The sequence below is a fragment of the Epinephelus lanceolatus genome, chromosome 5 (genome assembly GCF_041903045.1).
Source record: "Epinephelus lanceolatus isolate andai-2023 chromosome 5, ASM4190304v1, whole genome shotgun sequence".
Classification (NCBI taxonomy): Eukaryota; Metazoa; Chordata; class Actinopteri; order Perciformes; family Serranidae; genus Epinephelus; species Epinephelus lanceolatus.
This window is the reverse complement of record NC_135738.1, coordinates 18416838-18432828: the sequence shown is the minus strand read 5'-3', so window position 1 is coordinate 18432828 and position 15991 is coordinate 18416838. Positions and strand designations below refer to the sequence as shown.

Sequence of the window (15991 nt, the reverse complement as noted above, 5' to 3'; positions counted from 1 at the left end):
TTTGGGGTTCCCAGTGGCCTAGTGGGTAGGGCAGACATCCCATATACAAAGGCAAAGTCATTGCTGCAGCGGCTGCGGGTTCAATTCCAGCCTGTGGCCCATAACTGCATGTTGTCCCCTCTCTTTCATGCTTAGACTGTCCTATAAAGGCAAAAAGCCAAAAAAGAAATGACAGTTTTGGTTCAAACCCAGTCAAACCAGCAGATGTTGAGATGCTTTCCTGAGTGGGTTTGTTGTCAGTGAGAACTTGATGGGAAAATTTCACATGTCCAGAGTATCGCTCGTATGTTTGATTGAGCTCCGTCATCCTTAAAGTCATCGATAATCAACTGTGATGAGATCTCTAAGTGTTTTGAAAAAGGTGAAAGCAGCTAACGTCAGTAAGCCCTTGGAGTCGTTTTTGCGTTCTAGTGTGGACAGAGATATTTTGTAAAATGAGGGTCGTGTGGACAGAATTATTGCTTTTAAATGGAGGGGAAAAATATCAGTTTTCAAAAATATCAGTATACCTGCAGACAGGGACAAAAAACATAAAACAAAACAGAGGTTTCACAACCTCTGGGCTGCAGACCAGTACTGTACCTCAGAACATTTGCTGACAAGCTGTGAGGGAAAAAAAACAAAAAAAAAAAGCTGGATTGTAACTGAATAACTTCACGAGCTATTATTTGTTGCGGTAATCACCTTGAACTCGGCACACTCTGTCTGAACTGCATTTTGCTCTCATTCACATCTTCAGCAGCAATATACTGATTTTAAACTGAAGTAGGTACACAAGGACCAGTCCATCATGACTTCCTTACAGCACTTAGCAGTACATGAAATCTTTGGGAGGCCTCTGTGTGAATGTTGCTGAGACGTCTTATCTGTACTTTTTTTCCATTTAGCAAGTAACCATAATGTTTTCTTTTCTATCTGGTCTGAAGGCTGTGTGATATTTGTGATTCTACTGTATCTGCAACAAAGGGGAAACCTTCTTGTAAAATACAACACAAAAGTACTGTTTGGATTAGTGGGCACTGTGCAAAGCTAGAATCAAAACTCACAGCAAGTTTGAGAAGGTATTAGCTTGATTTATTAAAGGCACAGTTCACCCAAAAATCAAAAGTACATTTTTTTCTCTTACCTGTAGTGCTATTTATCAATCTAGATTGTTTTGGTGTGAGTTGCTGAGTGTTGGAGGATATCGGCTGTAAAGATGTCTGCCTTCTGTCAAATATAATGTTATTAGATGGCACTAGGATTGTGGTGTGCAAGCCACCAAAAAATGCATCTCATAAATTCAACAGAAATCGTGACCCTATTACAGCAACCAATCGTATCGTATCACAGAGGGAAGCATGCCTCTACTCGTGTACGAGATGCTTGTGCCTGTGACAGCACAAGATGTAAACATTAATGGCGTCCTCCTCAGCTAAGCTCTAGTGTTAGCTAGCTCAGTGGTGCTCGGCAAACTAGCAGAAGATGCATGAGTCCGTCTGTGTTGTGATCCAGCTGGTGGGTGTAGTTTGGTAGAAAGAAAGTAGTTCCTACATGACACTGCTCACAACAAGGTCTGTGTATTATCTTGAATAACTGGGTCATGACTTCTGGAAAGAGATATTGCTATTGAGTTTTTCAAATTACTTTCTTTCTTTTTTTGTGCTTTGAGCACCACAAGCTGAGTGCCATCAATTCCATTATGTTTGAGAGAAGGCAGACATCTCTACGGCTGATATCTCCAACACTCGGCAACTCACACCAAATCAATCTGGATTAATAAATAGCATGACAGGTGAGAGGAAAAATCTATACTTTTCAATTTGGGGTGAACTACCCCTTTAATCTGTGGTCTGTCTCCAACCTCTCCTCCATTTTCCCCATCGATGCTGTGCCAGCTGCATGACAGGCATCACTGTGGTCTGTAACCATGGAGACAGCCTCACGATGGCTCACATCATTCACTGACTCCCACTAATAAAACTCCAGTTTATTAGAGTGTGGAAATGTCTAGTGTGGCTTTTTGACATGCTAACATAAACAGAGAGGGAAAGGATTTAAAGTGGTACTGACACATGGGTGGAGGTTTTTGGGCAGACTGAGGTGAACGGCATGGCGCTAACACACTGGGTTAGTGGGTTAAATCAGCACTCGTGTATTGTTGTAGAGCAGCAGCACTGTTAAAAGTAACAAGCGAATATAAAAGTGTGTTTTTGCAGAGGCAATGCTTATAAGATGAGATTGGTTAAGTTTATAAAAGCTGTTATTTTTGTATTTACAGGATGCATATGGTAGACCATAAATAATAAGACTGATAAAACATGCTTCAACTGTCAGCTGGCATGCTGTAGCAATGAAATGACTCACCCTGTTGATTCCCCTAGTTTTTTCTCTGCCTGTGCAGCCCCTTAAAATTTAAGTCGATGCACTGAATCGGCAGCCTGTCTACTGATGATTTCCTCCTTCAAGTTTATTATCAGACTGTGTTTCTAACCTCCTCAACCTCTTTGCTCTAGAGCAGCATTTTGTCTTTCCTCTCGGCAGTATGCTTCCAATTATGAATCTTGTGAATATGGGGGCAGTGGAGCATCTTTCTGATTTATTGTGCACTCAAGTCCAGTCTTGTTCAGTGCATTTGCAGAAAAAGCCCTCCTGCTGCAGAGCTCAAAGGTCATACACACACAACAGTTGACCTCTCGCGGACTCATGTGCAACGGGTCACTCTGGACCTGATTGACAGGCAGGGATGACGGCTCGACAGTGAAGGCCACAGGGTGAGAAAATCAGGCGTGCAATGAGGAGCTAAGCACTGCATTATGCTCCAGCTGGGTGGAAACTTTGTAACACAGGAACTTAAGGGGGCAGAAGTAAAAAACGAAACAAAGATAACTAATGAGGAAAAATGTGGCCTCATACAGTCCCTATCACTTGGCTGACGGCTGGCCGCAAAAACATTACTCTTCTCCTTTGTAACCATAGAGCACTTTGTGGTCTCCTCACATGGGATAGCATGGGCCATCTATTTGTAGTCATCATCTAAATCCAAGTCCTGTGGACTGAAAACACATGCTCCACGAGTGAGTCACACAGCTCAAGAGAACTCTCAAGACAGTGGTGATGCTCGGCCTGAGAAACGACCCATCCCTACAGACTCATTTCCTGGCCCTTCCAGCTCACTTCCTGTTTCACGCTGGGTCATGGGCACCACACTGTGCGTCACAAAGGCTGCCCTGTCGCGTCCCGGGCCACTAGTTCTGTGGGACTCAGTAGCTGTGGGACAATTCAGTCTTTCTATACCACAACAGCGAGGCTGTGACTGAGGGCTCCAGCATTATTTGGTTCACTGTGTATTTTGTTAGATTCTCACATTTTCACAATGGGTTTTGTGGTCACATCGCAGCAGATGTGAATCATCTGCCCCCGGTATGGTTTGTGTTGAACGGTCCTCAGGGGTTTCTCCGGGGCCCTTCAACTCCCCACCGGACCTAACACCTTTCACACTGGATAAACACAACACAAAGGAATAACGTAAGTTTTATGTTAGAGGGTGGGTTATTACATGCAGGAAAAAGTACTCTCTAATTCCCCTGGGAGTCTAACCACTCATAAATCATCAAGCAATGAAAGTTTCCTCTCCAAACAGGGGGCTAAAACAAACTGAACACGGAGCCCCTCAGCCTCACCACTACCCCCATCCCTCGCTCTCTTCTCCCTTTTTTCCTGGTTGGAATTTTTATGAGGAAAGAAGAGATGGAGTGGTGCAAGACTACACTAGAGCAAAGAGGTAAATACTACAACACCAAGCCTCTGCAGTGACCCCGAACTACAAAATAATCAAACATTATTTTAAGGGCTTTTACACAAGTTTCCTTAACGGCAGTAGGAAGGCTACAAATCCTACTCCTGTTACAGGCAACATAATGACAACAAAGGAGCAGCATGCTGTTCAGTGTCTGTTCTTCTGCTCAGATTTGGTACCACAGAGAGGATGCAAAAGCTTTTGCGAGGATGTTCTTGTGGCCACAATTAAGATGGAAAATGCTGACACAATCAAAGAGGCCCTGAGAGACGTTTTACCACTAACCAGAGGTGTGGACTCGTCACATGACTCCGACTCGAGTCAGATTGGAGTAACAGATTTGATGGCTTTAGACAAAACTTGAGAAAATAAAAAAAGACTCACTACTTGACTTGCACTTAAACACCAATGACTCGTGACTTCACTTGGACTCGAGCCTTTAAGCTTGAAAAAACATGATGCCTTCCCCCAGGCCCAAAGGTTAAAAAGTGTGCCACCAATCGATTCATTTCCTTTCATTTCCTGAATCGACGAACGTTAACGTTATATATTCATAGTAAGTCCAAACATAATTCCCCAGATCCAATTAGTTGGACAGCATCCAATCTAGTAGCAGAAGAAGAAGAACCACAGAGAACCAACATTACATAACCGAGGGCCAGGTTTCATTAAAATTATACCAAACTTCATTTTGTTTGCGTACAAAAACTTGAATAAAATATTGCAGTACATTTGACGCTGCACAAACCGACAGTAAGTCGAGGCAAATATTAACATAGTTAGCAAGCTAATGCTTAGCCAACAGGAAGTTTAAGACAAACATTCATTCATTCATTCATCTTCTAACCGCTTCATCCTCTTGAGGGTCGCGGGGAGGCTAGAGCCTATCCCAGCTGACATCGGGCGAGAGGCAGGGTACACCCTGGACAGGTCGCCAGACTATCACAGGGCTGACACATAGAGACAGACAACCATTCACACTCACATTCACACCTATGGACAATTTAGAGTTACCAATTAACCTAGTCCCCAATCTGCATGTCTTTGGACTGGGGGAGGAAGGAGTCAGAGTGCCCGGAGAGAACCCACGCTGACACGGGGAGAACATGCAAACAGAAGGGCTCCCACGCCCGGGATTGAACCTCTTGCTGTGAGGCGAGAGTGCTAACCACCACACCACCGTGCCGCCCTAAGACAAACATGTTTTTACAAATAAATTACGTATAAATTTTAAAAAGCCTTTGTGATTTTTGTAAATTTATTAATGACGTTACATTTGTTGAAGAGCTCATTATGACTTATTTAGAACTTGAAACTCAAAGTTCGGGACTTGAGTGTAAAGATTTAAGATTTACTTGTGATTTGCAAAAAAAAAATCAAAGCAGAATAAATCCTTCATTTTTCTATTTTTCAGTAAAATTAAAGCAGCCTTTAATCTGGTATGACAAACAGAAGAAAATCCTCCCAGTGTGTCAACACACTGATTTTTTTGCCAGATTTTGAAATTCAGCTGCTTTCAACTTAATTTCTCGGCTCTAAATTTGATTCAAGTGTTGTCATCCCAGAGGCAGAAGCAATAAGAGGAGTATTACAAAATAGCTGCTCCAGTCTATACATCTGCTGTGATGCCACCAGGACGGCTGCAGACACCTCAGGCTTGTACGTGAGTGTGCTGCAGAGAGTAAACCACCAGGATCAGGAGCTGCTCGTGCTGACCACCAGTAACACTTAGCAGCTGTTAAATACTCAGTGAGAACCTGACCTGAACCAGTGCAGACACTTCAAATGCAAGATGTGGTGGTGGTGGGGTGATGGTGGGGGGTGCGCTCTGACACATTGACTGCTACTGGTGCTTACTTTCTGATCAGCAGGTCAAACACAAAATGTGCCTAAAATACCAAAGACACACTGTTTTAATTTGAGGGTCCGGCCTTATAGTCATGTCAAATTTGCTTCAGTCAACATTCAGAGTTTGTCGGATTGAAAATCTCAGACCTCTTGAGATTGGAGCTCATGTTTACAGAGTCAGTGAGAGGGTGCCTTGGAACATATGCATACAGATGGTGTTAAATCATATTTGTGTGTGGCAGACAGCTACGTTCATTTCTCATTTCTAACCTATGAAAATAAAGATGAACGTACTTGGGTCTTTATTTTTAAATACTAAAACAACACACACATAACTACCTAAAGAAGCAACCTACATATTAAATAATGATGAATAAATACTTGCTGAAATTCTTATGCATACATCTCAGTCTCTATACAAAGGTCCCTTCTTGTTGATGCTCAGAGGAAAATATACATTGACAAGCAGTGGATGGAGCAGTTGTAGGAATGCTACCGCCCTCATGTGGTGGGCTTAATTATTGTTGGCTACTGAACATGATGGAAACTGGGCTGAATTTTTCATTGATTGTTTAACACTAAATATTTTAGCGTCTGGGGAAATATACACTGTACGATAAGTAGTACAGTAGTACAAGTTAAAGTGAAAGCTAATAAATAAAAGCCAGGGTGAACACACTAATGAAAGTTTAAAATAGTTTGAAAGAATATACACTTTTGTGAGATGCTGTACAGCTTTTTGAATTTATGATTCAGTTTGGTTACGCTTCACTGACACCACTGGTTACTGTTTTGCGACCGTTGTTGATTGCCCTCGGCGTGCATGGCACAGGAAGCAGAGCTGCAAATTTCTTTTTTTATTTGAGGTGACTGTAATGAGCTCCAGTATATGGTAATGAGGCAGGGAGACTAAAAGAAGTCAGCTGGCCGTTGTTCGCTTCACCTTGAGCTTAACAAGTATTCATACATTCCCAAAAGTCTAAAAGTGTGTTTCTTAATAAGCCTGTTAGGAAAATTGTAATCACATGTGCGGTTGTGTGGACGGTTTGGAAGGGTCCAGCCAAGGTTTTATCTCCCCTATTATTTTTAATTCTGTGTAATTATTAAAAAGCGGGATACAACAACAAACATATAAATAAAATCCCTGAGAAAAACAATGCAATAAACATATAATATTGACAAATCTCCTTTGAAAAGGAGGTTCAAGTACAGCAAAAGAAAATCTGTATTTTATGAATTTAAGTATGCAAAACAGAAACAAAACACTGGGCATCTCTGCATTTCATTTAACTGATATTAACTGAGTTGACACAGCCATGCCCGTATATATCTACTATAGTTTAATAATTAAATCTGGTCTTCTGCATAACTTTTGGTTGGAAATATTCAACACAATCTCACAAGTTATCTCTGTCTCTGTCAAACCATCTGCAATCACTGCCCTTTTCGGAGTCACCCTAATGCCTGCAACATTAAATTATACAAAGAATAGCTTTTGTAACTCTCTGGGCGAGACACTTGATTCTTGCTATGTGAAAATCCCCCGCTCTCCCTACCCATCACTCTTGGATTAAAGATATTTCCTTGGATTAAAGATATTTCCGGGGACGCCCTCCGCCTCTCTGCTCCAACACTGACTGACAGCTGACTCCACTCATTCACAGTCACCACTGCCCCAGGGCCGCTACAATATGCTATCTACAGAGATAGCACTGGCGATCTGAACCGGTCAGTGGCGAAAAAAAGCACTTTTATATGGGACGCATTTGCCCCCATTACCGTTTTAGCTCGTTTCGTGGCTCAATACTGAACCAATTTTATAACGAGTGGTACCCATGAATCATATGCACACATACACATGGGGAAATAGGGCCCAGGTTGAAAAATACCGGAGTTGTCCTTTAAATGTTTCACATTGTGTTTTATTGTTGCATATTCCTCATATGCGCAGGTGTATGTATATACACATAAGTTTATATTTACAGATGCATGTAATGTAACTACATAATTTCTTCATAGGTGACCAGTTGTTTGTTCTTTGCTTCCTACTAAAGGTGTGATGTGTCTTTTCTTTCTTTGATCCTCGGTTGTGTAATTACTTTAAGGAGCCGTGTGTAGGATTTAGTGGCATCTAGTGGTGAGGTTGCAGATTGCAACCAGCTGAAACTTTTGCATGGCAAGCGTGTGGGAAAACTATGGTAATCAACACGAAAACATGACTGGCCCTGTCCACAGCCAGTGTTTGGTGTGTCCGTTCAACATGACAGACTCTGTGGAAGAGGACCCGCTCCTTAAGGGTCATTCTAAGGTAATGAATACATGATTCTTAGTTTCAGGTTATTATAAACTATTGAAAACATAGCTGTGAATATTATACCAATTCTGCCAATAGAGGGCCCTAAATCCTGCACAGTGGACCTTTAAAGTCTTATTTGAAACTTGGTACTATGGATTTGTTTGAAAACCTAAGAAATAAATTTAGGAAAAAAAAATAAAAGAAAAGATAAACAAATAAATAAAAAGAAAGTCTGGTCTTAAATGCAAACCATATGCGAATTTGTTGCAAGAGATCTTTGTCTAGAATTTTTTCTTTTACACTCTGCAAGAAACTACAGTATGGGTTAAAGAAAACAACACATTTAGAAAAAAAAAAACATCAGAGCATCCTGATATGTACAAAGTTCAGCCAAAATAACTAACAAACAGCCCCTTAAAGGTGACAATAACTTGATAACGCAGTATCTCCCTCAGCCTGAGCACAGAGACTCTCATCTGTTAAGTTATATATAGTTGCTCTTAAAATAGTCCTATAAGTCTAAAATGTTGGCCACTTCAGAGCAAGTCTTTCCCAGAAATAATAGGAGCATTTCCATTTATTCAGTCACCTGTTGCCAAAAACACAAAAACGTAGCGAACATGTGGTCTGTGAACAGTGTTGTGAGGAGGGAAAGAATTATTACAGACCCCAGTAAGCCCTTGAAACGTTACCTCTCGTATTCCTTCACTCATCAGCAGCACTGAGCAGCTTGAAGCTGTAGCTCACTCTGATGTTTTTTTTAAGTTGGAAAAGAGTCCCATGTTACCCAGAATGCATAGCAAACAAGTCCCCTTTAAAGGGTAGCCAAGTACGAGACAGCTTTTTGCAACTGTTGAACTCAACATGTCTATCTGACTTACTATTTGTTAGATCTACGCCAGGCTCAATGTGTGCCGTTGAAAAAGCAACCCCAGAGGGAGCTGAATAAAATTCAAGATGGAAAGAACACCTACGGAGAGACGAGTGAAACGCTCCAACACAACAGTGTGAGGGAGGCACGGAGAAACATGGCAAAGAATCTCTGCCTGTAAGCAGCCAGGACAAATGATGGAGGGCAACCAGGAAAGAGTGAATGAGTAACACCTGCGAAGCCTGACTGGGGAACCTCAGTCCAGATATGTCCACCCCCCAGCCTAATAGTGCACTTCGCTCTCACTATTTTACTGTTACATTCCAGCGACTTCACACACCTAAACAGTGGGTCTGTGTCTCCCAGGTGAGAGGAGAGCTGGAGAGGCAGAGCAATAAACCTTGTTCAGTGCTGAGAGCACGCAGCAGTGAGCTAACACAGGCACTCCAGCACATCTTTAACTCAGTCCTTCACCTGATGATGGTGCTCTTTGCCAGAAAGAGAATGCCCTAATGTCCTCAACATCTGCAGGACAGTGCAAGTGATGTGGTGCATTACAGAAAATGATGTGGCTGCATAGTATGCTCCACACTCATAATTTGCACATTAGGCCAGCAATAACATAAGCAAAATACCGTGTTCATTATTGATTATTCTCTTTATCATATTTTTGTGAGTAAATATTATCTATTTAGTCTATAGAATGTCAGAATTAGGGAAAATGCCCGTCAAAATGTTTCCATGTTCCAACTCCAAATTGTGTTTAGCCCTATATACAAAGACAGTTAATTTACAAGGTTACCTTGCAGTAACCTAGTAAGCAGTAACCAGTGAGTAGCCAACATATCTGAACAACACAAGCAGAGAAAATGAAGACCTGGAACCTGTGAAAGACTGGCAGATTCTGTGACCCAAATACGAATTTCAGGTACAGTATGTGGTCACAGTATATGTTTTCATATAATCACATACTATATTATGGTAGCTATATACTATATACCAGCAGGGTAAGGGTACATGGCATGTACATTGTCAATTTGTTTATTTACAAAGAAGTCTGAAATACTGTTTCTCAGTAGCTTTAGTTACCCAATCTATAATTCTCTTTAGGGCACCTTTGCTGCAGTTTAACTTCTTCCAGTGTGAAGTAACTGGAAGTTTGATTGTTGATAGCTAAGACAGGCAGCTGTTGTTTGTTTTATATCCTTGTAATTTTAATATCTTTGTGTTTGGAGTGTTTGGTCAGACTAAATAAAGCCGTTTAAATACGTCACTTTGGGTTCTGGTGAATTGTGACACACCATTTGTTCAATATTCTGATGTTTATTTAAGGAATATGCTATATTAACAGAAAAACAATGGACTGATAAATATCCCTGATAGCATCCTCTTTGCAACTGTCATAATCCAGTGTGTGGCTATGTTAAAAACATCTGCAGTGGCAATGTAGCTGAAATGTGTGATTTGGTGTACTGTGACACATGTTGGTCACACACAGAGCAGCTGAACACCTAGCAAGCCACAACAAACCAAAGTAGAGCTTGAACATGTATTGCCCTTACTTACATCCATCAGGTGACCAGAGACATGACTCCAACTGAATATCCATGTTGCTCCGTTTCCACTGAATGTGAATATTTAAGCTGTTGTTCGCGAACACGTCAGCCTGAAGCACTTTTACCTGCGGACAGGTGACGGCTCCACAGGCCTGTCTACAGGATACAGCGTCCCTCTTGTTTTGATGTTTTTCTGCCCCCTAGTGGCCAAAGATGCACCCGCTTTAGATTAATATAGGAACTTGTTTAATTTTACTTACTTACTTTACCTTTATTTAAGCAGGAAATTTAATTGAGATTGAAAATCTCTTTTACAAGAGAGACCTGACCAAGGTAGCAGCCAGTCAAAATACATTAACATGCAACAAATACAACATATAATACAAAAATCGACAATATCTACACTTGATAGGTGCAATAATGTAAGTCCTGCCACTCAGCCTGCCCTTAAATCCATCAGTGTATATAAGTGAATCTAATTTTAGATCTTTTGTAGATTGTTCCATGTCCATGGTGCATTGTAGGAAAATCAAGTTTTCCCCAGATCTGTTAAAACCCAGGGTACATTAAAAAGCAACCACTCGGAGGAGCGTAGCTGGTAACCAATATTGGTTTATAGTACCAGTGCTGTTGTCTGCGAGTGGTCAATAACATCCAACTCACTAAATCATAAAGAATGCAGTGATGAGTAAGGGACTTTGCATTTGTAATAAAACATAGAGGTGTATGGTATACTGAATCAAGGCTATGTAAAATGGAGGAAGTTGCATGCATATACAATATGTCAGCGTAATCAATCACATTGCTGGCTGCACAGCGATAAGACTGTTCCGTGGGGTTGAGCCAGAATTAGTTTTGCACTTTCAGCTGCATAAAAATAAAGACTTCATTTAAAGCAAATTTACCATTTTGCCTCCAGGCTGTTTCTGAGCTGAGAGCATTGCAGCAGTCAGTCACATCTGCTGACAAATAAATAAATAAATATAGGCTGCATTATGAAATTAAATGGCGCTGGTGTTGTGCCAGTGTTGTGCACAAACTGATGAGTTGTTGCAGACCACAGGAACCTGTATTTACTTCTCCACCTTAGTGTTTTTCTCTCTTGTCAAATGTATTTGTATCTTAAATTATTTCACAAAACACAAATGTCCCCAATAAAGTGAACAAAGCTGGAGCTGGAGCTCTGTCACATATGTGTTTTTTTGCTGCTGTTGTTTGTTTAGGGTCGTAATTGACACATTAGTGTTCATATTCAAGAGATAGGCAGGTTTGTACCTACGACAAACAATCTGGGATGTGTACCTGAAGTCATATTTGTTGGCTCTAAGCCATAGTGAAAGTGTCTTTTGTGCAGCCAGTCCTTGTTAAGACAAACAGGGGGTATATTTTCTACTTAGCATTCTGCTACCGCACCACATGTTCTGGCATATCCGCACAGGATGAACTTGACCTTATTCATTTTTCCAGTATGTTGTTCACACTTCTCATGGATTTTTCTTGCAGGAAGAAAAAAAAAATCAATACACTAATGCATTCGAGGTGAAATTGAGCCCATTATCACAATAACACCGAGAGCCATATGTGGACCCTACACACACTTTATTATGCTTCGGCTCATCGATAAATGAAGCATCCATCTTTTGTGTTTCAATACCTTAAATGTCAAAAAGGTGAAGGAAAGATGAATGCTTTGTTGTTGATTTATTAAAAGAGAATAATGGCCAAGGCCGCAGAGAACTGTCTATTCTGACTATTCTGATAAATAACTTGGTTGTGTGGTTTAACTAGAAAATTGATTTTATCATGGGGTCAGATGCAAGGAAAAAACATCTTTAAGCTGTTCTTTAAAAACTCTTAACAATTCATTCGTCTCTCCTATCAAACTTTAACTTTTAATAACAAATAAAAAGCTGGAAAAACCTCCATACAGTGTATATGTTTCCATCATGCAAGGATGCATTTTCATTACTTATAAGCATTAATTGCAGAATTACACGCATGTTTAATTTAATTTAGGAATATGATCTGTGATTGTGCAACCACTTTAAGAAAGCAAAAGACAAGGACGGTCATTTAGAATGCCATTTATGTCATTGACTTTTCAAGGATCTAATACAAATGCATACACATACATTTCACCACCTAAAACCACATTATAACCACTACTGCAATAAACATCACCATACAAATAGAAAAAGAATCAGAGGTTGGCTTTCAAGCTCGGGAGAGGGTCATGAAGAGCCATGAGCTCACATGCTCACAAACTAGTTCATACACATTCAAAAAAGAGCGTCCAGTATGTACACACACACACACACACGCACACACGCACAGACACACAGAGCTTGTATAATACAGCATTAAAGAAGAGTGGCTGTAAAAAAGGCGAATGGAGAGAGGGAGTGTGTTACAGTATACAGTATGAGCAGGAAAAGGGAAACAGCCAAAGTGTACATAAAACACATTTTTTTTTACAGTTAAGCCAACTTTACTTAATATAAATATTCTTCATCCAAAAGTCAGTGCAGTGCCTTCTGCTCAGGCTTCACCTGGTCCTCATGCCTGGTCCACGTTACACCCAGTCTATGCTAGACCTGGTCCAAAAAAAATTACTGTTTCCACTTTACACACAAATCTTTTTACATCAGTTTTGTCTCTGATCTCCCACTTTCTCTATGGTTTACATATGAGTGTGTGTGTGTTTGTGTGTGAATGTGTTGTTTTTTTTTTTGCTACCCAGTACCTCAAAAGTCCAGCTGTGAAGTACAAGAGTTTAAGAGTTGGTTTTTCCACCAATTAGCCAATAGAAAAAAGAGATCAACAAATTTACAAGTGTCCATTTTTGTTCTTTTCTCCTGAATTCCCTTTTTTAAAAAAAGAAGTTCACAGATGGAGCAGCTCTACTGGATTCCCCTGAAGAGACACATCGCAAAGACCATGGCGAAGAGCTGAAGGAAAAATAAAAAGGAAATGATCAGAACACGGGAAGAAGACATAGATTATTTTTAACAAAATTATGACAAGCATGTGATACTTGAACAGCAGCATATCATTCCAACTCCGGATTGCTATCATTTTTGCAGTTGGTTATATACATTTCCCTCTTTACACAACAGCAGTCAGTGTGAATTAAAGCAGATACATTGTTGATGTTTTGCAACAAAATGCATTGAATGACCACATTTTTTAGACTTCATTACTTGTTTTCTCACTCAAACTCAACCATCACATTTACAGTCGACCAGTACAAATTACGACTCCTTACTGTAAATTAGACTGCAACATCTACACTGACAAAACATGGAAGAATAAAAAACATTAACCACTAACTTGGCCATACAATATTGTATCTATATCTGTAGCTATCCTGCCCAGTGGCCAGAAGAAAGATTTGGCGTTGTATGTTTCTGCAAACCACAAATACATTTGATTTGTACGTTTCATACATATCATATTAACGTTTCTAGTGATGTAGTATATGAGCTGACTTTTTCATTGGAAGGTGGAGGGGATAATGGACGGTGTGATTCCTAGGTGAGATGCCTGCCAAGCTGCAGACCACTGATCGAGACCAACAAACAACAATACCAGATGATTTTTTAGCGAGGTGGGTGTTTCCACCGGGGATAGTGCCACAAAAAGCAGGTGTTCTTATTATTCAAATCCCTTACTATTGGTTTTCCAGGATGATTTAACAGTCATTACAGTACGATCAGATCAGAGTTTCCTTCCCAAAGAGTGCCAAGAAAAGTGATTGTTTTTCCCGAAACATCGCTGCATTTCCTGCTATGATAGTACCACGAAAAGTGATTGTTTTTTTACAGATACATCACTGCGTTTCCAGTTTGGATTGTGCCACTAAAACTGGGTATTTTCTTTTTTTAAAGGATGATCTTTTACTGACCATGACCATGTGATTTATGTGCCTAAACATAACCAAACATTAACCACAGCACTGTTGAAACATAAAGTAACAGTAAAATTTGACGTATCTGCTACACAATAACTTACAAATCTAATATACCTTTGGTTTACAAAAATGAACAATGCCAACATATATTCTAGCGGTTAGATTTTGCTGTCCTTCATATATATGTATAGTGATGAATATAGGCTACAATATACTGTTTTGTATGACATTACTGGCATTACTTTGCATATTGAGACATACTGCAATATTTCTCATTAGTTTCTGTAACACATACACATGCATGCACACGTGTAGCACAATTCATTTTATTATCTTGGTTTATGAACAATTAGAAACAATTTTAAACAAATGAATAAAGCTACTTTAAATGGAAAAGCGATACATCCTGTAATGCTGTTGTTTTTTCAGTCATTGTGTTATTAGTGACACTGTGTTCATTTAGGGAGAAAAAAAATCAGTGTTCTGTACAGTAGTAAAAGTGAGCTTAGCACAGAGAAACATGCTTATAACCAACTAAAGTCAAATCTATGTTCCTGTAGCATCCAGTCTCACCACTAGATGGAGATCTTGCCATAGAAAGAGCTTTCGAATAACACTGCACACACTGAGGCAAACATCCTCAGCTCAATGTAGAATCACTCATTTCTGAAATAAATATTCACATAACTGGAGAGACAAAGAAAATGCTGCATTTGTGACGATTAAACTGAAATGAAAATCCTCCATACCTCAATGGTCAGCACCACAATGGCCAGTGCTCCAGCCACGTAGATGTACAGTTCAAAGTAGTCAACTACTGCAGAGTAACAGCCCTGCGGACACACAAAGACGTTGGCGCTCAGCAGAGAATCAATAGGCTATAAACTTGCAGAATTACCAAGACAATTAAAGTAACATCACAGCTTTAATCGAGTGAGGCTCCAAACAAAAGGCTGGTTGAATGAGTGGGAAGCAGGGCCTCCAGCCTCACTGCCTTTTAATGAGGGCTCTTTGTGTGAATGAATAGAGAGACACACACATTGTGGGCATCTCGCATTGTTCTAGTGGTTTGGAAAAAAAACAACAGGTGGAGAGTGTGGTAAAAACCTCTTCCTATCAGCTTTCACTGTAATTACATTTCACTCCAAGGCTTTCTTTACACACATGGAAGCAGGGATGTGGGTGTGTGTGTGTGTGTGTGTGTGTGTGTAACTGTGAAGCACAGCTAATTTTCACATATACACTCATTATCCTCTATTTTTGCACACATGCATGCTCCACAAAGATTTAACCACTATATACACCAACACACACACACATGCTCAGATTCATACACACACTGGTGTCTCCACACTACAGCACATAGTAGGATGGCCTCCCATGACACCCAAAAGCACTAATCAGCCATGGAGGAGTAAGCGAGTCCCTGGATGTCACCCCTCAACTGTCTCCAGCTCTAATTAAGCCTGGAGGTGGTTTGGAAGGAAGGAGAAGGAGAGAGGGCAAGGGAGAGAGAGGGTGTCTTGGTGGATGTCAGAAGTTACCTTGTTATTGCGGAACATCATATTGCCTGTTAAGCACTGATGGCTGATATAGGCCAACTCCGCGGTCTGACTGGCACGCTGGCAGCAGGCTTGTGGCACCACCTCTTGGTTCATCATCCTGAACAGGCTGTCCTTAAAATCCTCTGGGCTGTTCACCCCACAGCAGTCAAACTGGTGGGAGGAGAGAA

The 15991-nt window shown here is 40.5% G+C and overlaps 1 protein-coding gene across 1 annotated transcript in view; it reads right to left on the bottom strand.

The window, feature by feature from the left end:
• Positions 1-12417: 12417 nt before the first annotated feature.
• The window catches only part of tspan18b (tetraspanin 18b), a 41432-nt gene continuing 37858 nt past the window's right edge, over positions 12418-15991 (bottom strand). Inside the window, exons 7-9 of the mRNA XM_033633996.2 lie at positions 15804-15974; positions 15009-15092; positions 12418-13297 (exon numbers count right to left, since the gene is read on the bottom strand). Coding sequence (XP_033489887.1) covers positions 13250-13297; positions 15009-15092; positions 15804-15974 — 303 coding nt within the window. The 3' untranslated portion in view covers positions 12418-13249. The remainder of the gene's footprint in view (positions 13298-15008; positions 15093-15803; positions 15975-15991) is intronic.